Raw genomic sequence first — 27740 nt, 5'->3', positions numbered from 1 at the left:
AGTGGTGGTGGGCGTAACCTTTGGTCATCCAGGGGTATGAAGAATATCCCTCCTTTGGAGAGAGACTCAGTTGGTCAGGACCATCCTGCTCTCACCTTTGTGTGGCTGTTCTGTCTGTACCACTTACATACTTTTTCATTGTCCTGGGCCACTTGTGAGAAGTAGAGATTTTACCCCCAGAAGACTCTTAAGTGGGTCAGACTAACACATGAATCTAATTAACTCCAAAGACACTTTGACCTCAAGGCGGAAAATTCATTCCATATTAAGATACTCCAGTGAAAGGCATAAATTCATTGTAATAATAAAATGCCCATAAGAGACACACCATATTTGAATATTAATTCTATCTCATTATCAAAGTCCCAGGAGATACTAAAATCCAAAGATTATATATCATTTTAAATTAAAGTCCAAAGACATTAAAGTCAAATTCTATTGCCCGTGTATATTCAAAGAAATTAAAATTGGAAATGCCTTCTCCTTGATTTCTTCTGCATAGTCCCAGCTAGAGGGGTCCCTGCCTGTTAAGGTCAGGATTTTCTTAACAGCTGCAATATGGAGTATCTCCTGCTGCAAAGTGTGTGATTCTTTCAGGGACTCTCAAATCTCTGATGTGCCTCACCCCACCTCTGCTCCTTGGAGTCAGCATGGCACAGGATTGTCAAACACTGTCACCCACACACCAAAGTTAGGAAACAAGCCAGTTCCTAGTCTTCTAATAGTTATCCCAAGCAAAAGCTTGTCCCTAGAAACTATCACTTAGTATTCATTGCACATAGTGGACCCTGGTAGAAAGTCGTGCTGAGGAAGAGGGAGGCCCAGGGAAAACCTTCAGGTCTGCTCCACTGGGGTTTCTGTCGGTCTCTGATGGCTGGATCCTGCTATGAGGGATTCCGGTCAGTCAGGACCACGTCGCTCCCTTTCCTGGGTTTTGTAGGGCCCAATCACAGTTTTCTGTTTTAACAACACTAAAAACATCTAGTGCTTTTCTAAAATTCACCATGAGGGCAGTTAGAACTAGGTGCATTTTTATTTCCCTTTATACAGTCCATCCTGACCCTCTAGATCAATGGTTCTCAACCTTCCTAATGCTGCGGCCCTTTAATACAGTTCCAGTGGGTTGTGACCTACAGGTTGAGAACCACTGCCCTAGATCTTATTTCACATCTTGTATCTGTGCAGTCTGTCCCCCAAGATTTCACCTTTTGCTCCTAATGTCTTTTTTAGTTACTTCAGTCTTTTCACTGTTGGTGGTTTTCATTCTTCCATTGTTTCTAATCAGACAGTGAGACTGGAGGACTTGCCACATCAGTCTAGTTCCTCTTGGACATCCTGAGCATCTTTGACGTCTAGAGACAGAATGTTCCAAACAGATCTTTTTAAATTATGGTGTTTTATTGACTTGCTTTTTCTCTACCAGAGCCAGTAGACAATATCCCTGTGTTTTTCCTGATGTTAGTGTTCATCTGAACTTTGTGTGACTTACGATTTTTACTACAGGTTTCTAACATATGGCCTTTTTCAAGTTAAAAAAGTCTGGTTTTCTGGGTGGCGCCTGTGGCTCAGTGAGTAGGGCGCTGGCCCCATATACCGAGGGTGGCGGGTTCAAACCCAGCCCCGGCTGAAATGCAACCAAAAAATAGCTGAGCGTTGTGGCGGGTGCCTGTAGTCCCAGCTGCTCGGGGGAGGCTGAGGCAGGAGAATCGCTGAAGCCCAAGAGCTAGAGGTTGCTGTGAGTCCTGTGACATCATGGCACTCTACTGAAGGCAGTAAAGTGAAACTCTGTCTCTATAAAAATAAATAAGTAAATAAAATAAAAAGTCTGGTTTTCTAAGAACTAAAAAAAAAACATAAATAGGAGCTAAGCATGAACAGGTGCCTTTTCTGTGATGGTCGAGATAATCACGAGTGCATTAGTGAAGATAGCTGCCTTTAGCTTCTCTGACCCACATTCATCTGTGCTTACATTTTGAAAACACCACCCGCTCTGATGTATTTTGTAGCGTGTTTGGTTTCTCTAATGTTACTTCTAGGATTTGGAGGGGAGAGAGTTCTATGTTCATAAGTTTATTCTTTTTTTTTTTTTTTACTATAGAATACTGTATCTTTTTATTTTGGGTAAAAACCCACAGTCATTTTGGGGAACTGTAATTAAGATTTAACAGCATTATAATTCTAACAAATAACTTAAATATCCTTGTGAGATAAATATAATAATATTTTATGGGTATTTTGGAACCCAACAGTATTAAGACTACAAATCACACTAGCCTACATCTATCACCAATGACTGATACTGTTTCTTTCTAATGAATTGACCATTACATTTCCAAAGTTCTGAAATGGCCAACAGACCATAGAAAGATAATTCTTTAGGCTCCTGCTTGAAACCAACAGCTTCAGCAAACTGCTGGCCTTGATTCAGGGCCAATATGTTCATAAGTTTAAAAAGCCTACAATTTTCTTCCACTAGTCTGTCTTTTCCTGGTTTGGGAACAAAATTACATTAGCTTTATTAAAAGACTTGGGAAGCTTTCCTTTCTTTCCTATTGTTTTGGAATAGCTTGTATTCAAAAGACAGGTTCTAGCTCAGCGCTTGTAGCTCAGGCAGCTGGGGTGCCAGCCACATACACCAGAGCTGGCAGGTTCAAATCCAGCCCAGGCCAAAAAATAGCCAGGCATTGTGGCGGGCGCCTGTAGTCCCAACTACTTGGGAAGCTGAGGCAAGAGAATCGCTTGGGCCCAGGAGTTTAAGGTTGCTATGAGCTGCAACACCACAGCACTCTACCCAGGTGATAGCTTGAGACTCTGTCTCAAAATAAAAAACGAAAGACAGGTACTGTTCCTTGAAAACTGGGTAGAGCGCACTTGGAAAGCTATTTGGGTCCTTGACTGTTTTTGTCAATGAGTCTTAGTCATTTTGTATCTTCAAAAATTATTATTTTAATAAACGTTCATGTGTTTTCAGGCATAAATTTATTTTGGTATTCAGATAAGAACTCACATATCATAAATAATCATTGTACAAAATAACCTGGTCGTTTCAGTTGCAAATGTTAATAAACATTTTTTTCTTCAAGATAGTTGCTGCTTTTTAAGATCAATCTTCATAGCCAGGCATTGTGGTGGGCGCCTGTAGTCCCAGCTACTTGGGAGGCTAAGGCAAGAGAATCGCTTAAGCTCAAGAGTTGGAGGTTGCTTGAGCTGTGATGCCACAGCACTCTACACAGGGCGACATAGTGAGACTGTCTCAAAAAAATTAAAAAAGCGCTCAATCTTCATACTATACTAGCCTATGCAAAACCAAAATTTAAAAACTGTCTAAACAGAGGAAAAAAGAGAAGCCAACTATACTTTTCTTCGTAGGAACTATTCCCAAAAGAAATATAAGGTTCAGTAATCAGATTAAGAGGAAGTAGACCTCAGTTTAGTGCCTGCAATATAATTATATTTCACAAAATAATACCTTTTTTCTTCTAAGGGGGTCCTCTAAGTTGACTTTTATTCTGCTGAAGTTTCTTGCGTATCAGTAATAGGGAAGGAAGTTCTCATTAGTTTTAGGTCTTATGAAATTTAAAGTTCATCTTTTTCCATTTGGTGACCACTTTTCCCCCACCGTTCTCGCAATTGTTGCAGTTGTTTTCTTTTCCTGAAGATATGCTCACTCAGAGGAAATGCAGGGATGGGCCACTGCTGCCTTTCCTTTAGGGGATGTGTTCTCCTTGGTTCCCTGGTAGGTCACATGCGTGAGCAGGATCAGGTCCTCTGGAGTCGGCAACAAAGTCGTGTTAGGCTTGATGGTTCTTTAATTAAATCTTTCCTATTTTTAACTACAAATAAGTGTAGGTTTTTCTCTTCTTTTGAAATGGTCGACCTTAAATCTCATTTTGTGACATCATCCTAAACTTTGAATACGGAGGCCAAAAGTGTAAAACCTTCAACATTTGGTAAAACCCCCTCAACACTTTGACTGACTTTAAGTTCTCCTAAACTTGCATTAGCAAGTAAATCTGTATAAGGAACCAAATTAAGATCGTGGATGAGGTGAATCAAGTGATTTACGTGGTTTCTAACAAGAATTGTTTTCAGTTCCACCCAAATCCTTTCTCTTGAGATTACAGCCACGCCTTTTGCGTTTTCTGCAATTGCTTATAAAGTCTCAGGATCCTGGTCACCAGGTTTTTCTACAGTTCTCCAATCAAATCTAAAATACCTTAAAATTCAAAGATAATTTTCTTGTACTCTCAGCTTGCCCAACAAATCTTTCTTTTAAAATCTTCTTAACAATTAAAATAGTCAAATAAGTCCCCTCGGAATCTAAAAACCTCGAGTTCACACTGAGCGCTTGTGTTCAGCAGCGTCCGTGTGAATCTGCCTCAGCTTGTCTTCCTTCAGGGACAGCATCAGTACGCAGCGGGGTAATTCACATTGTTCTTCAGGAAGCCAGGCAGTAATTAATTGTTCTGTGGTTTTCTTCAGTGTTTTCTGCCATTCTCTTCATAAACCCCTCACTGCCCCTCACTGCCCTGCTGTTCTGAATTCAGGATTCTCTGTGACAAATGGTGTGGTCCTTTTTTCACTTCCGCATAAGGTCCCTGATCTTTGTGTCTGTTGTTGTTTTGTGATGTTGCCCAGGCTCCTCGCCAACTCATGGCCTCAAGTGATCCTTCTCTGTCAGTCTCCCAAAGTGCTGGGATTGAAGGTGGGAGCCACTGTGCCTGCCCATTGCCTGTTTAAGGAGCTATGTTTAAACACGTTTTTACCAAATATCATTTGGACTTAGGTCAATGTATAGTAGTTAAGTGGAGATTTGGGTCCACTGTGGTATTGTGCTCTTGCTTTTCTTCAGGTTTTTGTATTTTTGTATTTAGCATTCGATATGAGAGCAGCCAGAAAAATGGAAGAAGCTCTGTTTCCTGTCAGACTAATGTATTTTTCCAGAGGAGCTCAGATGTTATTAGAGTTGGGCCTGTCCACTTTGCAGAGTACGTTCTCTGACTTCAGTGGCCGGTGTGGGAAGAACAGTTAGCACATTGGTTAGCCATCCTCTGTTTCCACTTTATTTCCGGTGGCTCAGTGTCAGTTTGTTTAGGCCAGGCTTGTTGTCTGCACTACCAGCGAAAGTGTTGACTGAGCTTGGCTCCTCATGTGAACCACAGCGTGTGACTCATTTATTATGGGTCTAGAATCAATTCCCAGCATGTTGGGAGAAACAACTTCCTTGTTTTATGAAGTGCTAACAGAAGAAACTTGTTAATTTCCTAATTGTTCTCCTCTGCCCCAGACATTAGCTCCACACATGTAGCTGCAGCAATAAACTCGAACTTTGTAATAACAAGATTGTATTGTCAGTCACCCCTTGGGAAAGTGTTGCCTTGGTGTCTACTTCCCTGTGACCTTAACCTGTGTTCATTCTTAAGTATACCGGTGTGTATTTGTTATGATGCCATCGTTGTCCTCGTCTGGAACAGGTCGTTTATATCATAAACTTCTGATGAATTTCTATAAAAGGTTTTCTTCCACAGTGCAGTTAGGTGAATGAGAAATACTCATCTGGGAATGTTCGCCCTCTGTCCCTCCCCACCCCCAGCTCCACCATGCTGTGATTTTTAGGAACACTTCAGTTCATCCTACTGCTTGCTTAAGTTTCCGTTTTCAGCGTGTGATTTTATTTCCTTCAAAGAAAATCTTACCCATTTATTATAACTCAGAATTCTACTTCATTTTTTTTTTTTGAGACAGAGTTGCACTCTGTAGAGCACAGTAGCGTCACAGCTCACAGCAACCTCAAACTCTTGGGCTCAAGCGATTCTCTTGCCTTACCTTCCTAGTAGCTGGGACTACAGGTGCCCGCCACAATGCCTGGCTTTTCTGGGGGAAGTGGAGGGGGGTTTAGCAGGCCTGGGCCAGGTTCGAACCCACCAGTCCCGGCGCATGTGGCCAGTGCCCTAACCACTGAACTACGGGCACCCCTCTACTTCGTTTTTTAAGAAAGTGAGCTATGTTTTCCTTGCAGTGAACAATAAATCCGGAATACTTTTATTTCTCACTTATTAAAAAAAACTGGTTTTGGCCATAACTGTATAGTTTTTCCTAATTCAAAGTGGAAGTGCAAATTTAGAGCTGTGGAAGTTACCCTCCGGTTTCCTTATCCCTGACCCCTTGCTCCAACCATCTGAACTTCTTTCAGCTGACAGCACAGATGTTACCAACTATACTACTCTTTATTACATGTTCCCTGTGTGCTAACCACAACCACATGTAGTGATATAGCCCGTACTCAGTCACTTTTTGAAGTGAATCCTCTCAGTCCCAGTTTACAGATGAGGAAACTAAGTCTTAGCGGTTCTGTGGCTTACCAAAGGCCCCAGGGACATAACCAGGCTTTCACCCAGCAGTCTGGCTCTGCAGTGCCCATACTTAGTCTCCACAGTGCCCATACTTAGTCTCCACAGTGCCCATACTTAGTCCCTGAGGTGCTCACACTTTGTCCCCACAGTGCTCACACTTAGTTCCCACCGTGCAGCTTCCAGTTTCTCGAGCACTTTGTATTCCCTCTTCTCTCCCTGCTCTGCCACGTACTTCCCCTGCCCAGAACATTCTCTACAACCCTTTGTCTTAGGTAATTCCCATTCGTTCTTCTCGTGGTAAGCTAAATGTCACTTCTTTGAGGAGGCCCGTCCTGGGAGCCCCATGCTATATGTTGCAGCTATTATGCCCATGTTCCAGAAGGGTTTCGATCTCATGTTCACAGAGAGCTGGTGAGGACTGGCCTGTGTTCTTTCCTCTCTGTGCCCACCACCACAGGCGTGTGGCCCTTTTCTGGATCTTGCTTTGTCTCATCCCAGTGGCTCAGCTCTCCTTCCCTACTTGGGAACTTCCTTGTTAGCCCCCATCCTGCTGGCAGGTATGACAGAACCTGGAGCAGAAGTGGGTTTGTCCAGCTGCGGTGGGAAGCTTTGGCCACAGTCTCAGGACACGGCCAGTGCGAGCATGCATCCTTCTTGAGTACAGGGTCCCGCCGGCACCAGCCTGCTATTGTGGTCCAGCCCCCTGTGCTGGTGCTTCTCATGCTGTCTGTGGTGAAGAATCAGTTGTCTTTCCCTCAGTCTGTCCTGGACCAGTATTTTTATTATATACAGTGTAAAGTGAATTACTAGAAAAATGAATGTTACGGCTCGGCGCCTCTGGCTCAAGTGGCTAAGGCGCCAGTCATATACACTTGAGCTGGTTCGAATCCAGCCCAGGTCCGCCAGACAACGATGACAGCTACAACCAAATAATAACCGGGCGTTGTGGCAGAAGCCTGTAGTCCCAGCTGTGAGCTGTGATGATGCCACGGCACTCTACCCAGGGCGATAGCTTGAGGCTCTGTCTCAAAAAATTTTTTTATTTTTTTATTTTTTTTTTGTGGTTTTTGGCTGGGGCTGGGTTTGAACCCGCCACCTCCGGCATATGGGACCGGCGCCCAACGCCTTGAGCCACAGGCGCCGCCCAATTTTTTTCTTTTTTAAGAAAATTTTCAAGCCCAAACTTTATTGTAAGATTTAAAAGATACAGAGTAACTGTCAAGTTGCCAGCAAAGGTTTTTTTTTTTTTTGTAGAGACAGAGTCTCACTTTATGGCCCTCGGTAGAGTTCCGTGGCCTCACACAGCTCACAGCAACCTCCAACTCCTGGGCTTAAGCGATTCTCTTGCCTCAGCCTCCCGAGCAGCTGGGACTACAGGCGCCCGCCACAACGCCCGGCTATTTTTTGGTTGCAGTTTGGCCGGGGCTGGGTTTGAATCCGCCACCCTCGGTATATGAGGCCAGCACCTTACCGACTGAGCCACAGGCGTTCCTGCAAACTGACAGTGGTCTCTCAACCTCACTTTTAGTAGCACTTATTTATTAAGTGACCCTAGCAAAGTGCTTAATTTCTGAGTCTGGCCTTCTTTATCTGTAAAAGGAAACCAGTAATACTTAGCCTGGCATTTCAGAATTAAATGAAATCACTAAAGTGGCCACAATTCCCTAGTATATTCTAGGTGTCTACTAAATGGGAATTCCGTTTTCATGCTTGGAAAAAATTACAGAAATTAGATGATTATCACCACATTTATTCTCTTCGTTCTGGCCTTTGTGAAACTAAAGATCACCAGTACCAGTGGCTCTTAGTGAGTCTGTGCATCAGCATCAGCTGGGGGTCTGGGCTCTTTCAGGGGGACTGGAATAGTCAACCTGGTGCGAGAGTGCTGACCGCCCCTGGGTTGTCTTTGCTTCTAGGCTTTTCAGTGAACAAAGGTAGTGATAATGGTTCAGAATAACAGTGCTGGTGTTCTTCTCGTGTCTAGATACCTGAGTACAGTGTAACGTTGCCATGAAATTTTCCATGATTTTGGGTTATGTATCTCACTAAGGCTGTAAAGGCAAAATGCTGTTTTAATTCTGTAAAATCATTTTCTTTGTTTTATGTGCATTAAATTAATTTGTTTTTGTTGGTTTCAGTTTTTATAACTTTAATTTTTAAATTTACAAAACATAGAATTCCAAAGTTACAGTTATACAACAGGAACAGGTGCATTCATGGAGTCTCCCCTCCTTTCCCTTCACCCCATCCTCCTCCTCAGTTGTGGACAATCATTATTCATGTCTGATTTCACTCTTCATTGCCTGTTTCAGAATATTACAGAAGGAGCATTTCTCCTCCACACACACACACACAGGTCTCATTCACTGGCTGACTCACGGCTTGCTCCTGTCAACGCTGCTTCCTGGTGGTCTTCATGGCAGCCCTCAGGGATCTGCTCTGTCCGTTTTCACAGCAGTCTGTATATTTGTGCCATGTTTCATTCAACCAACCCCTGTTGGACATTTCATTTGTTCCCAGGATCTTTGCTGTTACACATTGTACCACATTCATCATCATTAGTCATCAGAGAAATGCACATCAGAACCACCATGACATGCCACTTCCCTTACAAAAGGATGGCTGAATTAAAAAGAAAAGGTCGTAACAAGTGTTGGTGAGGCTATGGAGAAACTGGAACCCTCATAGTGTAATGATGAAAACGTAAAATGCTGCAGCCACTTTGGAAACAGTCTGGAAATTCCTCAGATGTTAAACATAGAGTCACCATGTGATCCAGCATTCACTTCTTAGTTATATGACCGAGTATGTAAAAACATGTACTCAGCAGCATATTATAATAGCCAGAAGGTGGAAACAACTCAAATGTCCATCAGTGATGAATGGAAAATAAAATGAGGTCTGTCCACACAGTTCTTTAGCCATAAAAAGGAATAAAGTATTGATACATGCTGCAGCATGGATGACCTGAGAGCACATTATGGTGAGTGGAAGGAGCCAGATACAGAGGTAATGTACCATGTGATTCCATTCATGGAAAATGTCCACAATAAGCAGATCTGGAAAGACAGAAGCAGATTAGCAGTTGGCAAGGACTGGGGGTAGTGGAGACTGAGGAGCAGCTGTTAAGGTTCTATCGGGGATGATGAAAACGCTCAAAAATTAGATAGTGGTGATAGACAACTCTGTGAATATGCTAAAAACCACTTCCTCCTATTCTTTAAGGGTATGAATTTTATGGTATATGAATTATATCTGAATAAAGCAGTTATTAAAAAATAAACTGTGCTGCAATGAATAATCTTGTGCCAAACATAATTTCATGCAGGAACTTGTTTTTGATCTATAGTTCTAGACATGGGATTACTGGGTACACAAGTGGTTTTGCTGCATGTTGCCCCTGTCACACTCTACAGGGGTTGTGTCCTTTGTCATCCGTTCCACCAGTACATGAAAGCACCAGTTGCCCTGTAGCCTCACCAGCAGCTTTCGTTGTCATACTTTTACTTGGTTACTTTTAAAGCTGTATGTGATTAAAATTTGCCCTTCTGGGCGGCGCCTGTGGCTCAGTCGGTGGGGCGCCGGCCCCATATACCGAGGGTGGCGGGTTCAAACCCGGCCCCGGCCAAACTGCAACCAAAAAAATAGCCGGGCGTTGTGGCGGGCGCCTGTAGTCCCAGCTGCTCGGGAGGCTGAGGCAGGAGAATCGCTTAAGCCCAGGAGTTGGAGGTTGCTGTGAGCTGTGTGAGGCCACGGCACTCTACCCGAGGGCGGTACAGTGAGACTCTGTCTCTACAAAAAAAAAAAAATTTGCCCTTCTGCTGTTCTGAGCATGGCCAAGCACATTCTCGGGTGTTTACAGTTCATCTGTATTTTTTTACCTGTGCCATTTTCTGTGTATGAATTTTCCTTTTTTCTATGGACTATTTTTGGTGCTTTTAGTTTTTACAAGTTCCTTTCGTATTAAAATATATAAAATACATAGTAGGGACTCAGTAAGTATTGTATTTTTTGCCCATCATCACTTCTTGGAGTCCCTTCTGAACCCTCAGGTAAAATTGTGCTCTGTACCCCATCCCATCCATATTTCTGGGTTTTTTAAAGAGACAGGGTCTCTCTCTGTCCCCCAGACTAAGGTGTAATGGTACAATGACAGTTCACTGTAACCTTGACCTCCTGGGCTCAAGTGATCCTCCTGCCTCAGCCTTCCAAGTAGCTAGGAGAGGAGGCATGTGCCATGCTACCTGGCTAATTTTTTTTTAGTGTTTTGTAGAGATAGGGTCTCATATGTTGCCCAGGTTGATCTTAAACTCATAGGCTCAAGCAGTCCTCCTGTCTGGACCTCCCAAAGTGCTGAGATTATAGCATTGAGGCACCACACCTGGCAAGAAAGCTTTTCCTGTTCTCAGTGAGAAAAATAACTTATGTTTTCCTCTATTACTGGTACCTTTTCATTCCTTAAGTTTAAATCTCAGATCCACTTGGAGTTTATCCTGGTGAATGATGTTAGGAAGTGATCTGCTTTTATCCTTATTTTATATGGCTACCCAGTTGCCCTAGCACTTTTGATGAAGAAAAAATGTCACTTTGTTTACATATTTTGGGGTTGATATAGGTATTTGAAGTGATTGTACAAACAATATTATAACATTGAATAAGAAAAATAAAAGGAGAAACAAGTCATCTGTGATCTCTGACCCTACCCAGGCTGTTGTCATTGTGTAAATCCATCTTCTTTCTCTGCAGGTCAGTGAGCTGGATGGCATTCCTTTGATCCTGGACAACTGCAACATCGATGACAGTAACCCCTGTATCCTTGTATGTGGGCCCCCACGTGTTCATTCCCAGCTGGGGATCTTAGCACAGCAAGTCCCTTCTCTGGTGTTCTTTCAGCATGTAGTTGGCTACTTTGCTTATTACTAAAAGCCAAACCACTTTTCCTAAAGTCACAGTGCTGGAACATCCCTTATACTGTAACCTTTGCAGTATAGTAAGCTAGAACTCTGAAGGTGAGTAGAGCATTGCAAACCAGCATGCCACGTACTAGAGTGCTTTGAAGCTCCGAGGTGGAGGTGGCTCATCCAAGGCCCCAGTGCTGCGTGTCACCAATGTCACCTTGCCAAAGTGTATATATGGTCAATATTTGCAAATGATCTGTGTGTGCGTGAATAGTAAGTCTATTCTTTAGTAATGGGGTATAGTAGTTTACATATGTATATAGATCAAATTTGTAAATGGTGGTATTTAAAACTCAAATTTTTACTGATAGTTTTGTCTACTCTGATTTACCCATTACAGAGAGAGGTTTTAAAAAATACCAACCTATGATTGTGGATTTGTCCAATTCTCCTTTTAGTTATTTAAATTTCCCCTATATATGTTTTGAGGCAATGTGTTTAGGTAAAGATATATAATGGGTCCTGAGTAATAGCCCTGTTATCAATATGAAGTGACCATCTTTATCTCTAAAAAATGCTTTTTTGGGGTGGTGCCTATGGCTCAGTGGGTAGAGTGCTGGCCCCATATACCGAGGGTGGCGGGTTCGAACCTGGCCCTGGCCAGCTAAAACAGCAATGACAACTGCAACAACAACAAAAAAAGCCGGGGGTTGTGGCAGACGCCTGTAGTCCCAGCTACTCAGGAGGCTGAGGCAAGAGAATCACTTAAGCCCAAGAGTTGGAGGTTGCTGTGAGCTGTGATGCCATGGCACTCTACCGAGGGTGACATAGTGAGACTGTCTCCAAAAAAAAAGAAAAAAAGCTTTTTTTGCCTAATATTAATGTAGCTTTCTTACCTTGCTTTGGGTATAACCTTTTCATTACATTCTGTATGACAGTGGTTCTCAACCTTCCTAATGATGTGGCTCTTTTATACAGTACTTGTGGGTCACAACCCACAAGAATGTACAGTCATGTGCCACATGATGACATTTTAGTAGGTGGTCATGTAAGATTATGTATTTAATACATAGTATTGTAATTTTACTATACTTTTTGTATGTTCAGATATATTTTGATACAAGCGTATATATCATTGCGTCACAGTTGTCTATTCTATTTAGGTAATAGGCTATAACCAGGTGTGTCCAGCCTTCTTTTTTCCTCTGCTACACATTGGAAGAAGAGTTGTCTTGGGCCACACATTAAATATACAAACACTAACTAAAGTTGATTAGCAAAAACAAGGTCTCTGTATACTTTTTGTGATATCTGACACTACAGATAAGCAAAAGTCCTCACAAAACCAGGCCACAGGTTTGACATAACCTGCTACAGGTTTGTAGCCTAGGAGCAACAGGCTATGCTTTAGAGCCTAAGTGTGCACTGGGCTCTAGATCATGTAGGTTGGTATAAATACACTCTGTGGTGTTTGCACAATGATGAAATTGCCTAATGATGCATTTCTCAGAACATAATACTTCCTTATAGTTATTTTTTCTTAATCTAGTTTAACAGTCCTTTATTTTTAGCTATTGCATTTAGCCCGTTTATATTTAATGTAATTACTGATACTATTATGCTTAAGTCTTTTTATTTTTTCTTCCTATCTTCATTTCTTTTGGATTATTTTTAATAGTCCTGTTTTTGTCCTTTTTTAGTTGAAAATTTTATTTTTTTGGTTAATGGTTCCCTGAGAAATTGAAACATGTATCCTCAACTAGGCCAAGTCTCATGTTTTATAAACCTTTACTCTTCTTTCCAGATAATGCAGGACCATTAAGCATCCCCAAACTTATATAGTCTTGTTGTTATTTATTCTGTTTTTAAAACTCTATAAAATGATATTGTTGTTCAGTGTAGTCAGTGTTCATATAGATGGGTGCACATATTTATCACTTTCACAACACTTTATTAGTGTTGATAATCTCGGTTGTTCTAAATGGGATCATTTTTCTTCTGCCTGAAGTCCTTCCTTTAGAATTTCCTTTGATGTGGGTCCGTTGGTGAGGAACGGAGTTTGTTTAAAAATGTTTTTCTTTGGCTTTCATTTTTATCACCTCCTACTGAAGAGTATATGATTGTCAGCGTTTTGTTGGGGTAGCTACAAGCTATCTACATTTTAATGTGTATACTTTCACTTAATTCCACTATCTCCAACACAGTATTTTTACCCTCCAGCTCTACCTGGTGCATCCTCCTTTGCCAAAGTTCTCGGTTTTAGCCTTTTCATTGAATTAATGAATTCTCCAATCTTCTGTTGAGATAAAGGAAAGGCACTGGGGTCCAGCTTCTGCTTAAATTTGCAAACAACTCTTCTCTTTTAATTTTCACCTTCATCTCCCATTAAAGAGGCCCAAGTGATCACCAATGCCTGAGCTTCGGGAGGGCTCCACACATTGAATCGCTTCTCTGTTTTTCTCAGTGCCGGCTTAAGATCAGCTTTGTTGGGTCTGCTGGTTGCTAGAGGCCCTTTCAGAGCCGTAGGCCATAGCCCCGTCTGTAACTTCTTTCCTGTCTGCCTTTTAGATTCTGAAGTTCTCTTTGCTCTTTCAGGTTTGTGCCTTTTTAAAAAATCAAGTGGGGTTTCAAAACAGAGTGGAGATAGAAGAATGTGTTCATAAGCTTCGTCATTTGCTCATAGTCACCTGTTATCATCATGTTGCCAAAATCAATGAAGCTGATTGTTCTCATCCTATTAAAACTTTATAAGACTGTATAAGATGTAAAACTTTATAAGATTTAATCTTTTTAAGGTTAATCACTTCCTTCTTAACATACTGCTTTTTTCTTGGCTTTCATGATACTATCTTATCTTGTTCTTTTTTTTTTTTTCATATCTCTGGCCCCTTCTCATTCTCCTTTGCAGCTTTCTCTTTGTATGACTTCAGTGTTGAGGTGCTGCTGGTGCTCTCTTCTCACGCTACATTTCCTCCCTACCACACCCCACCCACCCACAGGAATCTGTACTACTCTAGCATGTATTGAGCCCTTTACGTCCACACACACTTCGGGACCCATGGAATGACCAGGTGGCCTCTGGAGGTGTTGCAGTCACCCAGGTGAGAGTGATGGTGACTTGACCTAGGCTGATAGCACTGGACGTGCAATGCAGTTAGGTTGTGAGTTTTCTCATATTATCTGTTTACCTATATGTTCCAAACTTGAGAATGAACCAGTCTTTGAGTCTCAAACAAAAGAACAATTTGTTTGGCTGTTTTACTGACATTCTTGGTTTAGCACATTCAAAGTTAAACTGTTAGTATCTTTGCTCAAAACTGTTCTCTCCCCCAGTCAGTGAGGGGACATCTTCACCCATGCCATTGCTTAGAACCCTGGAGTCCCTCGGATGCTCTTTCTTTTCTACTCTCTGGTGTCATGTTGATTTCTACACAAACCGTACCCCAAGTCCCCCCTCTTCCTTCCATCCTCAGTGCCACCATCCAGTCCACACTCTTGTTATTTCTGTCCTAAACTTAAGCAATATCTTCCTGGCTCGCCTTTTAGCTTCTGCTCTTATTGTTACGGTGGGTTTTGATTCCCCTTCCATTGACTTTGCTGATCTTTTAAACTTAAATAGGATCTTTCCTCTGCATCCATGACTCTACACAGTCCTGACACCAGCTCTCATACCCCTGTTCGTAACACCTCCACAACTGTCCATTGTTCTTAGAATAAATACAAAGCCTATCACATCCTAAAAGTTCCTTTCATTTGTATCCTATGCCATTCTCCCTGTTCTTGAGCATTTCCTAGACACACCTACTTTTTTTGTTTCCAAGATGGACCTAAGTTCTCACATCTCTGCTACTCTCTGTCTGAACTCGTCTGCCCTGGCTGAGTTGTCCTCACCACTCATACCTGTCATCACGTGACTCCCCTCAGTGGAGCCTCCCCTCAAGTTCCTGCCTAGATTAGGTTGTCCCTTCCAGTCCCCTGCAAGAACCCTCCAGTTCAGCACAGTTTATAGTTAAATGTTTGTTCATTTATGTCTTGTTTACCTTCTAGATCATGTTCCTTGAGTGCAAGAACCATTTTTTCTGTTTTTTACCTCAATATAATATACCTCTGTCTCACACATAGTAAATATTTCTCAGATGGATAGCTGAATAAAGGGAAGAATAAAGAAGTGAACAAACAGCAGCTTGGTGCATGTGTGTTTATCTTGGAGGAGGAGCGTGGCTCTAAGAGAAATTTCTCCTGTGGATTCTTTGGCAAACTAAATATTCTTGGTTCATCAGTGCAGTAGGCATTTTGAGTGTGCTAAGACCAGGAATCAGTGCTCATGTAGAATATCAGTTAATAACAGTACCACCTTCTCTGTTCTTTCTGGATAAACTTGCCCTAAATATGAACATTCTCCACGGAACGGTGGTGGGCCCTCTGATAACCTTTGGATAACTATTTGGAATCTACAGACAGGACTGCATAAAAGACTTCCACTTTCTTGGCCACCCTGGGGATTAGGAACTTCAGGAAGGTCTATTAGAGTTGACCAGAGGCGGAAACTCTGGTGCTCTCCCAAAGTAGAGAGGAGGCTGGAAGTTGTCCTGTTCCAATTCCAGGGCGAAGGCACCAGCTCAGAGAGGAGCTTAATTAACTCTGAAGGACTCCCCGGCTGCTGCTGCCTCAGAGGCATGAGCCCAGCTAGCGCCCAGCTGTTCACTCACTTTTGGGTCACCCACAGTAATGACATCTGATGCCATCGGAAAATTCCAGCTTCACTACCACACAGTCCATTTCTTATTTGTCAGTTTGTTGTGACAAGTGGAATTTTTTGTTGTTGTTGTTGTTTCCAAATAGAAACAGCTGAACTTTATTTGAAGTGTTTTTCTTTCAGTCTTTTTTGATCTATGTTTTGATCTGTTCTTGATGTGGGTTTTATTTTCATATTGTTTTTTTGAGGGGAGGGAGTGGGGACAGGATAGGATAAGAGCTCAAATTTGATTGTTTTGATTTGGGGGGGTTCTTTCTTATTTTCTCCCTTCATGTCTTTCTGTTTTTGTCCTTTTTCTTTTTTTTTTGTATTGATAGACCTCATTTATAAAAAAATAAATGACCTGCATGCAGAAATACAAGAGAATGATAACCAAATAGCACTTCTCCCAGGTGTCCTGTGCTGAGGAAGTCTGGCACGATGAAGGGCGCCAGCCGGACCTTAACTCCAGGTTCTTCACTTCTTTTTTTTTTTTTTAAGAGACAGAGTCTCACTGTGGCACCCTTGGTAGAGTGCTATGGCATCACAGCTCACAGCAACCTCCAGCTCTTGGGCTTAAGCGATTCTCTTGCCTCAGCCTCCCAGTAGCTGGTACCATAGGTACCTGAGACGATGCCTGGCTATTTTTTGTTGCAGTTGCCATCGTTGTTTAGCTGGCCCGAGCTGGGATCGAACCCGCCACCCGTGGTGTATGTGGCTGGTGCCGTAAACCACTGTGCTACAGGTGCCGAGCCGGTTCTTCACTTCCTGATTTCTGAGCATCTCACTTAACCTTTGTGAGTTTTACTTTCTCTGTCTGTAAAATGGCACCTACCCAAAGTGTGAAATGTCATCATGTTTATAGTGCCCAGCATATAGTATCTCAGCAAACAGGTGTTCTTACAGCTGTTGATTCCTATGAGAAAGGTAAATTTTCTTACATGATTGTACTGTGGGTCAGTGTTAAATTCAAATGATAACATGGTAGAATAGCCAGGTGTGGAGACTCACGTCTATTATCCCTGCACTTTGGGAGGCCAAGGTAGGAGGGTTACTTGAGCCCAAGAGTTCGAGGTTACATTGAGCCGTAATTGTGTCACTGCACTCCAGACTGGGTGACAGAGTGAGCCCTTGTCTCAAAAACAAACAAAAACCCACAGAATAGAGAGTCCAGAAACAGATTCACACACAGACTCCGCAAAGACCCCACTGCAGTTCAGTGAGAAAAGGGTGATCGTTCCTATAAATAGTATTGGACCAATTTAATATACATAATGGGGGAAAAAAATGACCTGTTGCTCCTCCTTTACTCTATTCAGAAAAGTTAATTTAAGGTGAATTACAGACCTTAATGTGAACAATAAAACAAAAGAACTTCTAAAAGAGTCATAGGCGAATATGGTTATTAACTTGAGTGGGCAGAGATTTCTTAAATAAGATACAAAAAGCCTAAGCAAAAACCACTAACTACAGGAGAAAGACTTTAAAAAGACACCTACATTGAATGTAACTGACAGAGACTCAGGAAGGCTCTTTGGCTTTCTTATCCTCCTGGTTTTACGGGTACACATCATCTCTTCATTGGTTGATGGTTAAAAATCTAGAAAATCTAAAAATAAAGCTAACTTTCAGAGGTGCTTGCCTTTACAGTCCCTATCATTCTTTGGTCTGAAAATCTTTCGTCTGACACCCTGGCTGCAGGCATTGCCAGTGTGGCTTTTGAGCCTCATCCATGCTGAGAAATTTGCCTGCCTCCATCCCAACAATGGCAGCTGGGTTTTGTGAGCTGCTGGGAAAGGTTGTTTGGGGAGTAGACAGAGCTTTCCTTCGGGAAACTGAGCACAGGCCCCTTGCCAGGAAGAGCCTCATTGATTGACAGAAGCCACGGAAAGCAAAAACGGAAGGTGGGCTGCACTTAACGTGACAAGGAGCCAACTGTACACCTGAGGTTCTTGCTTTTACAAGAGATCCTCCATCTTTGGGAAATGGCCTGATTTTGCATTCTCATAGAAGCTCATAGAACGAAGGTTTTGTCAAATTCACATGGACATCTGACTGCTGTCTGTGCAGGTACTTAGCGGCTGTGCGGCATAGTGGGGAAAGTGGATGCTGAAGCCAGGCTGCCTGTGCTCATACCTTGCTGGCCACTTCAAAACGTGTGACCTTGGACCATTTCCTTAGCCTCAGGGTGTCTTAGTTTTGCTCATGGGTAAAATTGAGGACAGTAACATCTAATGCACAGAATTTAGGCAAGGACTGAGTACTTTCTGTAGGTGCTTCAAACAGCCCCTGATACTGTGTCCCAGAATGTGATCACTTCTGCTTTTGTTTTTAGTATTAATTTTACCAGTGTTACTGTTTTATGAAGGTAAACTGACAGTCCCATTTTCAATTTTGGCTTATGTGAGAGACATTTGAATTTACAGTTTTGCTCACATTGGAAGTAGCAGTGTGCTCCTTGAACAGACATTCAGTCCAACCAGCTTGTTATTTGATGATTCCTTGATCCCAGAGAGTGCAAGGCACTGGCAGATGAGGCCAGACGTGTGCTTATATTTCTGTTGTGCTTCCACTGGCTTCTGTTCATAAATTCCCCCGTGGTCAGGCCTCTCCTCATCCAGACAGTGAAACCCAGCCAGGATGCTGCTGGCAGTGACTCTGATGTGCACAGAGGCCCTGGCACTACTTTCTTCAGAAGCTTTTCATCCCAGAGTGCTTTCCCCTCACACCATCCCTGGCAGTGGGTGGCAGCGGGAAACTGCATGTCCACAGGTGTTGATGAAGTAACACCCCCCTCACAACCCAGACCTGACAGGCATGGGGACTCCCCCCTGAGAAGTAGACCAAAGCCCAGGACCACAGGGGGCATCTCTGAAACACTCTGCCTGCTGTCCATGCCAGAAGCTGCTCCTGAAGTCAGACAGGAGTCACTGTGTCTGCAGAGAAAGTCCTGACTCCCAGTAGAGAGGGAGGAGCACCTGAGCAAGGAGGATCCCCTTACCCCCCCCCACTCCACTAAGCATGCTCTGGAGACTCAGAAGTGACATTGGGGCACTGCCCCAAGTACAAATGGAACTACTTTGTGGCTCAGACCCTTCCGTGTGGTTTTATTTAGAAGTGGTATTGGTTTCTGACCCTGAAACCTGTGTGTGACAAGGATGCCAGACTGTGAAGGCTTTGAGCCATGCTCTGCTCTGAAGTGGTGAGCAGAGAAGCCAGAGCATGTCATGCACAAAATTAGTCTCAGGGCCACAGGATCCTTCACCACCAAGCCCTGAATGTGTGGGACCTGCAAGTGCAGCCACAGATGCTTTGGAGTGGGCAGTACGTGGTGACTTGTCAACAGGAGCAGGGACATCATCGCCCCATGACTGCACTGCCAAACGGACCCACAGATCCACATTGTCCATCGTGGATTTGCAGGCCTTACACGTCTGGGGCTGGTGATGGCCAGAGAGAACGTGCCAGGAAGGGGCGAGGGTGCCCAGGCCCACGTGGTACTGGGAGGCAGGGAGAGCCCTGAGTGAGGAGGAGAGGGGTTCAGGCTCGGGGAAGAGCCTGGTGAAGCTTGGAGTATCCCACCTGTCCCTTTGAAAGGTCAGCTTATTGAAAATACACTGTACTTACCAAGGGAAGTGTATATGGCCTTTGTTTCAAAAATCTTTTAAGAAAGTGCTGATTCAGGTTATGCACAGAGGTAAATTTCTCTAGATGACAGGTGTATAAAATGGTTCTGTCGAAATTGAGCAGTGTCTTGGGGGCCTTTGTACCACTTCCTGTAATGTCCTGTGACCCTAGCAGCTTAGAGGCCAGAGAGTGCAGTGTGTTTCTGCGACGCCGTTTCCCTTATAAGGGAGAGAAAGCTGAGACTCCTTGCCCCTCCTTGTACTATGTATTAGATACAGGTATATTTTGTATTCTTCAGATTGTGACCTGTCATTTGGGAATCCGGCAATTATTCGTTTCCCCATCTTTTTTTATTAGTATGTTTTACCACTTTTGGTAACTGGCAGTCAGCCATGAATTGGTAAATTAGCGAGTACAAGTTCTCATGATTTTAGTTTCTATTTTTAAGTGCTGTTAAGCCAGAACAGATACAGACAGAGCTGTGCACACTGTGCTGCTCAGAAACGCTTGGAGCACAGATGTCCCCACATTACAATACAAAGACTTGGAGGGAAATTAGACAAGGATAGACCAGCCACTTGGAGGAGGGAGAGGGAGCGGGCGGGAGGCTCGCGGCTGTCACTGCGCCCCTACTGGCTTCCGTACGTTCCATGCAAGGAGATGCTGCCCGGGATCTGCACGGCAAGGGCTTCCACTTTGCTTTTCTCAGTGAGAAGAGAATGTAGTAGAACTGAGCACTCTAGATGAGAGTTGCGAACAAAAGAGAATGATAAAAAGGCCAGGCGCAGTGGCTCACGCCTGTAATTCCAGCACTCTGGGAGGCCAAGGCAAATGGATTGCTTGAGCTCAGGAGTTCAAGACCAACCTGAGCAAGAGCGAGACCCCCGTCTCTAAAAATAGCTGAGCATTGTGGCAGGTGCCTGTCCCGGCTTCTTGGAAGGCTGAGGTAAGAGGATCGCTTCAGTCCAAGAGTTTAAGGTTGCTGTGAGCTGTGATGCCACTGCACTGTACCCAGGGTGACAAAGCGAGACTGTCTCCAAAAAAAAAGAATGAAAATGAACTTCAATGCAGAAACGTGGAGGCCTGTGGAAGAGTGAGTTTTTCAGATGTACTTTCCCCCCAGGACCCCTACCTTTTCTGCCCATATCTCCTCTCTACACCCTCTTCTTTGCCCTCGAGCCCCTTCCTGGACACGAAGTGTGGCATGAAACCCCTGCAGCCCGGTCAGCGGGGCCTACCGTGGCCCTTGCCCGGCTGGGCCACCTTTTCAGGGCCACACTCTGCTGTTTTTCTTCCTAGGCTGACAAATTAAATTGGCATCCTCAGATCTTTAGCGTGTTAGCAATGTAAAGCATTTCAGAACCATTTTAAAACTGAACTATTGTACTCTAAATACATTCTGCAGTTTTACCAAGTCCAAGAAGATAATTTGTTGAGATATGGCCAGGTATTTATTAAGCGTCCTCATCTTTGGGGAGATCTTTCTATAACGTATCACATGATGTCATGGTGTTATAAAAACCTCATGGAGCAGGGTGGCCCCGCGTAGAGCATCCCAGCCCCAGAGGCAGCTCCTTGAGGTTTTTGCTCCCTGCCCTCAGCAGCACAGATGTGTTGCTTTCACAGCTTTGTTGTCTAAAAATAATTTTTAAACATATGTCCTTAAAGCAAAAATTGCATGTAGCTATTATATATAAAGTACATACATCCTCCGAAAAGTCAGTTTAAACCTTATAGTCAATTGTTTTAATTTAAATAGTCCACTTTTTTAAATGCTAATACTTTCTTAAAGGTTTATTCCTATATTCACCCAACAAATATTTATTGGCGCCTTCCATGTTCTAGGCCAGAGGCTGGCGAGCCTTTCTGTAAAGGGCCTCACGGTGAATATTTTTGCTCCGTGGGCCACATTGTCTCTGGACACCTGCGCAGCCCTGCTGTGTCTCAAGACAGCCGCCCAGACTCTGGTGAGAAGTGGGCGGGGCCGTACCCCACTAGAACTTTATTTATAGATACTGAAATTTGAATTTAAATAATCATCCTGTGTTATAAGTAAGTGTTGTTCTTTTGATTTTTTCCCAACCGTTTAAATATATTAAAACTATTTTTAATTTGATGTCCTTCACAAACACAGGCCATTTCTCCACAGTCTTCAGACACAAAGTAGTGAGCAGAACAAAGTCCTGTGGTCGCAGGCCTGTGTCTCGGCGTCCTCTAGGGCTTTATGCACCATGGATTCAAGTGGCTGAGAGAACACTGCCTTTGGTGAGATGGACACTTTCTCACCAAACAGTTCCAGTTTCAGTGTTTCAGCTCGTCTGAGTTTGGCGTGTAAATCTGAGGGTCAGTAATGTCCTTGTTAAAGGTTTGCTTTCCCTGTATCACTTCATTCTCCAGCCTGCATTTTCCTCCCTTGCTAACATCTGGTCACCACAGTGGTACCAGGCCACATTGAGCCTTGTGTGTCGAAGCACCTTCAACCCCTCAGTTGAAGGTGCTTCATTGCCACTATGGTCCTGGTGGCCTGGTCAGGACCCCAGGATGCCCTGCTGGGAGCTGGCCAGCCTGTAGAGCTTGCACACTTGCATTTGTGGCGGGTTCCTTCAAAGCAGTTTTGCAACAAACAGGCTCTGGCCTCTGTGTGGTAGCCATGGCAACGCTAGAAGCTCTTTCCAAAGTAAGCAGACAATGAAGCACTTCAGATGTTGGTGGGATTAGAGACTTTAGAAGATGTTTAATTTTCTCCCCCACTCTTTCTTTCTCTCTGTCTCTTTAGAGAGGGAACAAGAGGGCAATGTGAATATTAGCTGAGCCTTGCTTTAATCTCACTCCGACACTTCAGACTGTCTAGGTCTGTGCGGGCTGTGTGCTGACAAGGAGTGCCATGCATATTCATGGCCCGGGCTGCACGTTAAGCACCGTTCTTAGGGCTAGACTTTACAGTGTTTCTCTTTGCTACTCAAATTTTGTGAAAGGATCGACTATAAAAATGGATTCCTTGATTTTTCTGAAGTCTGAAACCCTGGATAGTGGTGCTGAAATGTTCTCAGTGGAAATAGGCACAGATTAAAGGAGGCTGTGTGGTATTTGATTTGCAGACAACATGAGCCCCTAGATCAGCGGTTCTCAACCTGTGGGTCGTGACCCACAGAAACTGTGTTAAAGGGTTGCAGCATTAGGGAGGTTGAGAACCACTGTCGTAGATGCTGGTGCTCAGGGAGTGGAACAGACGCCTCACCTCCATCCTAAAGAGTGTGTGGCGTCAGCAAGGTCTCTGACTCCATGAAGCTCTCCTTCACCAGAGAAGGAGGGTGAATTTCACTTAAAAACACGTAAGAGTGGTAAATAATAAACTCGAGTGGCAAGTGTTGGGGTTTTCTATTGTTCATTTATTTCTGATTCTCAAGGTACTGAGAAAGAGCTGATTCCTAAGTGGCCTGTGGCCACCCCTCCCCACGCCCACCCCACCCTAGCTTACAGGTCTTTCCACCCTTCCAGAATACCAGTTCTGGAAGAAGACAAAGATGCCTTTTCCTGTTCTGAGCTTTGGTGCTGCTTCTGTCAGGCTGTAGGTCGGTGGCTGTGCCGAGAGTCTGCTCCCTGAGCCGTCTTGACTGTCACATCTCGTCCTGTGGGGGGGCACATGCGGCAGGACCAGCCTCCGCGGGCGCAGCGCCCTCACCTCCAGGAGGGCTCTCCATCAGCCTCGCTCCTTCTGGGCTTTCTGTGCCCCTTTCTCCTTAGATGTGGAGTCAGCATCTTGTGAGTTTTCTTTGTATAGACATGAGCTACCAAACATTTTAAGGGTGAAATGCTTCTAAAACACCATGATAACAATATTTTCACAAAGTGTTATAGAAAGGTTTCCCTTCATGCCAACACGAACATGGCTACAACCCACTCTTTCATTCCATCTGCACGGGAATCATCCGTGTTCTGTTGTTAGGGACCTTTCATTTCCCCAGGCCTCCTTGCCTGGCTTGCATTTAGATTGGGTTACTTTCATCTAATCTCTCAAACCATGCATAGCCTAAGTCAGGACACCACATGGAGAGCAGGAGGGAGCTCAGCCTGGGGGTGTCACTGTAGTGCACCTTGGCTCCACCTGTGGCCAGCGTCAGACAGCGTGGCTGTGTTCACACGATCGGGCTCACGGTCCCTCAGGGCACACAGAAATACAAATAGTCACAACTTACACGTGTTTAATAAGTGTGCGTTAGACATCACTCTGTGCCCAGAACTAGACTAGTTGCTGGGTTATAAAAGCAAATTAGGTGTGGCTCTTGCCTTCAAGGAGCTCACAGACCGATGAATTCAGTGCATTGTGATGAGAACTGTTAGAGAGAGAGAATGCTTTGGAAACATGCGGCAGGTGCATCTAACATGAGCTAGTGTCGAGACGTAACTAGCATAGTGAGGGAATTCTTCCCGGAGGAGGTGACACTTAGAGTGAGTGTGTACTCTGAGAAAGGCAGGAGCCATATGGGGATGCATGTTCAGGTCAGGGACTCATGACAGCGATAAGAGTGAGACCCAGTGGGAGCCTGAGAATGGAGGACACCTGGCCAGAGAAGATACAGGGGCTGTTTGCCCAGGCGCTGGGTGGTGGTGCTTTCCTTCAGAGATGGTCTCGGCTGTAGCTGGCAGCGGTAGAGCTGGCAGCTGACTCCTTGATTACCAAGCCAACTATTCCCCCAGTTTCAGGAGCTCTCAGCACTTCTGTGGGAATTCCAGTTTCCCTGCTTTGAATTAGTCAAGCGATTAACCAACAAGTTTCAGGAAAAAGAACAGCGCTTTGCCATTGGAGAATTACTGTCCATGTGGACTGAAATTCTCCTGTCTTAGACATTTCCTTGTGCCTCAGTCAGTTCTCCTAATCCCTGTCTCCTATTTGTCTCCAGAAAGTGAGAAATGAGTTTGTACGCACAGCAATGGTGTTATCCTGGGTGTGAAAGTTGTTGAGTAGATAGTTTATTGCTGGAAAATTCATTGACATGTTGGAAGTGAAGTGTTTGATACCTGGGATGGTTATTTTTACTTCTTACACTGGCACAGAGTGAGGGCTTGGTGATTGTAGAAAGGAGTGGAAACTCAAATTTAGGTTTTACGCATCTTGAGTATTTGTACAGATTCTGGCTCCAGAAAAGAAATTATAGCCCTTATGAAGGACCGTGACTGTGTCATGAAAGGATGACAGATCAGTGGCAAAATGAGAGCATTTTCCCCACCAGAAATGGATGACTAATTACAGAATCGACCTCAGCTGGGCACTGGCAGCCTCCTGTGCCATCTGGAAAAGGCCTGTCGCTTACACCCACAAGCAGTTTCAACAGTGCCTCCTGGGGCCAGCAGGTCGCCCACTCAGCAGATGTTGCCTGGTGCCCTTCTTCGTGCCAGGCTCTTGTGTCTGTCTGAGCTCCAGAGCCCCAGAGATATGTGACCCACAGCCCCTGACATGGAGGAGCAGACCAGGTGCTTAACGCTGTGCTCAGAGACATGGTGCACCCGCCCAAGGGTCAGGGAGGGCTTGTCGGTACATTGGAGGGATTACGCTGGAGCATCCTTCTAAAACCTGAAAAAACACCTCTGAATGGACCAGTGCATGTGCTGCTACGTTTAATTATCTGACTTTGGTAGACAAGTTTATTTTTTTACTTTTTTCTTCTTTTTCTCTCTCTTTTTTTTTTTTTCTTTTTGAGACACGCCCAAATGGGACGCACCTGCTGATCATCCTGGGCAAAGGCTTGTTTTTCTTGACGTCTCTGTCTCCTCATAGGCAAGGAGGCCTCTTTATTTGGAAAAAGTATTTGCTCCACCCTAGGTTCTTTGTTCTTCTTTCTGGACCAGGGTGCCAGGCCCACAGGGCCAAGGCCTGTTCCCAGCAGGCTCTTACGTGCCCCTACTGCAGTTTTTGTAAACTTCTTCATAGAACTAGATGCAGCAGCACGTTGGTGCTTCATGAGGTTGACACAGCTCTTGGTGATCAAATCACACGCCCCGGTCATTGCTGCCGCCCTGCCGTCCAGTGCTCACAAGTGTGTCCCGTCTGACTGCGGACGCAGCGCAGAGTGTGCTGAGTGGGATCCTCGCACTGAGGCAGGGAGGGCCAATGCCAGAATGAGCTTGGCAAGTTCTTCAAAGACCTTCTGGCTTCATCTTTAGACTCATGAAAGGGGGAAATTCCATAGTGACTCCTAGGAAACAATTGCTGGTTATACCTGGGCTCTCCTCGACCAGGATGACTGTCCTGCCCCACCCTGGCCTCATCCCCTGCATGATTCTGTAGTGTTCTTTGTGGTCTTCCCTGGCGACTCAGTAACAGTCATCCAGCAAAGGAGTGTGAGTGAGTGCGTGCACTGCCTGCATGTGTGTGTGCACGTTTGTGTTCACAAACTTCGTTGTAGCTAATCTGAGACATTAAGTAAGCCCCTTTGGGTGCCAGCTGCTGGGCGTCACATACACAACACTGGAGCATGTGCTTGCATTAGAGTTTTTTTGTTGTTGTTGTTGGGGATTCATTGAGGGTACAATAAGCCAGGTTACACTGATTGCAATTGTTAGGTAAAGTCCCTCTTGCAATCATGTCTTGCCCCCATAAAGTGTGACACACACCAAGGCCCCACCCCCCTCCCTCCGTCCTGCATTAGAGCTTTTTAGTTTCTTTGCACTTTGGTTGTTTAAGCACAGACATGCCCTTAAGAGAACCTTGATTAATTCTGGTCTTTCAGTGTTTCTGTGCCCCTCTGCCTGGGGGCTGGGGGGTACTCCCGTGAAACCCTAACAGGAAAGCGAGAAGCAGGTTCCTTCACTTTGGCTCCAGTTCTGACCCAGTGGGTGGTGTACGCCATCCGAAACCTCACGGAAGACAATAGCCAAAACCAAGATTTGATTGCAAAGATGGAAGACCAGGGGCTGGCAGACACGTCCCTGCTTAAAAAAATTGGTTTTGAAGTTGAAAAGCGGGGTGAAAAGCTGATTCTAAAATCTACGAGGGACGTGCCCCCACCAGTGAGTATCCCCAGTACTGCCCATCCCACCTGTGGGAAGTTTTGCTACTTGCTCCTTACCTGGGGCGTGATGAGGTTTGTAAGAACATGAACGGGAGAATTTCACCCTCAAATGCTTTGTCAAAGAAAGTTCTAAATATAGTTGCAAACAATTTTTTTGTTCAGCCTTTATGCTGCCGTACTTTTTTAAAAGAAAATTTCAAGCTCATTCTGGGGGAGAAATACAAAAAACATATCAAAATTTATTCATGGTCTAAAAGTAAGTTACAAGAATTAGATTTTCTTTAAGAGACAGCTAATGTTAACTACAGTGAGAAGAACTGAAACTCCTTGAATGACACCGAATGAGTTCTCTCTGCTTTCTCCAGGTGATTTGATCATTGGCCAGAGGTCTGCCCCGCACCTTGTCTGATAATCCTTGTTAATTCCCTTGTTACATCTGTGATTTTGTTTCTTTTTTCTTCTTAGTGAACTGCAACCACCTATCTGAATTTTTAGAATCTGTTCCATGGATTTTCGTCTTCTGCAATATGTGAAATTACAAGTGTTTGAGGTCTTATAGGTACAAATCAGGAAAGTATGAATCTCTTAGGCATTGGAGTTAAGTGGATAGAAGCTAAAAGTGACAGTGCTGCGTTTGCTTTTGTTTCTTTGCTTTAAATGTAACTGTCCAGTTTGCCCTTGCTCCTCTGTATAGAATGTGCATTTAAGTAGTAGATTGTACGCACTGTGACAGCAAATAATAAAAACCTTCTCGTTGAGGGCACATCCCTCATTTGGCAAAGACTTGGATGTTTGCTTGGATTCTGTTTGTCCCCTCAGATAGCAAGTCAGCATCATTGCATTTATTTTCATTTTCTCACTGGGTTTTCTGAACTCTGGCAGGCAGTTGGAGTAGTTTCTCACTGTGATTAATTCTAGCAATCTCTATTCATCCCTTCTGCCTTTCCAAAACATTGACAAGACTCATTTCCAGTTAATTAATCCGAGAACCCTCCCTCTTCACTTTAGGTACTGGGCTGTGTTGTCACTGGGCTCTGTCCCTTTGGAATGTGGCAGAGAGCGAGACTGGTGAGCGAACATGTGCAGTGGGTGTTTAACTCTTCTAGTTCCAAACCCT

At 44.1% G+C, this 27740-nt stretch overlaps 1 protein-coding gene, 1 long non-coding RNA gene and 1 other non-coding gene across 3 annotated transcripts in view; 1 reads left to right on the top strand and 2 right to left on the bottom strand.

Moving 5' to 3' along the window:
* ATXN10 (ataxin 10) overlaps positions 1-27406 on the top strand; it is a 146814-nt gene extending 119408 nt beyond the window's left edge. The window contains exons 10-12 of the mRNA XM_053582507.1: positions 11100-11163; positions 26434-26621; positions 27089-27406. Of these exons, the coding sequence (XP_053438482.1) occupies positions 11100-11163; positions 26434-26621; positions 27089-27091 (255 nt within the window). The 3' untranslated portion in view covers positions 27092-27406. The remainder of the gene's footprint in view (positions 1-11099; positions 11164-26433; positions 26622-27088) is intronic.
* On the bottom strand, positions 2298-2434 carry LOC128582868 (small nucleolar RNA SNORA2/SNORA34 family). Its single transcript, XR_008379291.1, has one exon. It is a non-coding gene; the product is annotated as a small nucleolar RNA SNORA2/SNORA34 family (small nucleolar RNA).
* On the bottom strand, positions 22116-26413 carry LOC128580545 (uncharacterized). The gene is made up of 2 exons (XR_008378691.1): positions 23440-26413; positions 22116-23401 (listed from the first exon to the last, which is right to left on the bottom strand). It is a non-coding gene; the product is annotated as an uncharacterized LOC128580545 (long non-coding RNA).
* Positions 27407-27740: the final 334 nt, after the last annotated feature.

The sequence above is a fragment of the Nycticebus coucang genome, chromosome 3, assembly GCF_027406575.1.
Source record: "Nycticebus coucang isolate mNycCou1 chromosome 3, mNycCou1.pri, whole genome shotgun sequence".
In the NCBI taxonomy this organism is placed as follows: Eukaryota; Metazoa; Chordata; class Mammalia; order Primates; family Lorisidae; genus Nycticebus; species Nycticebus coucang.
This window is presented reverse-complemented; position numbering and strand designations above follow the sequence as displayed.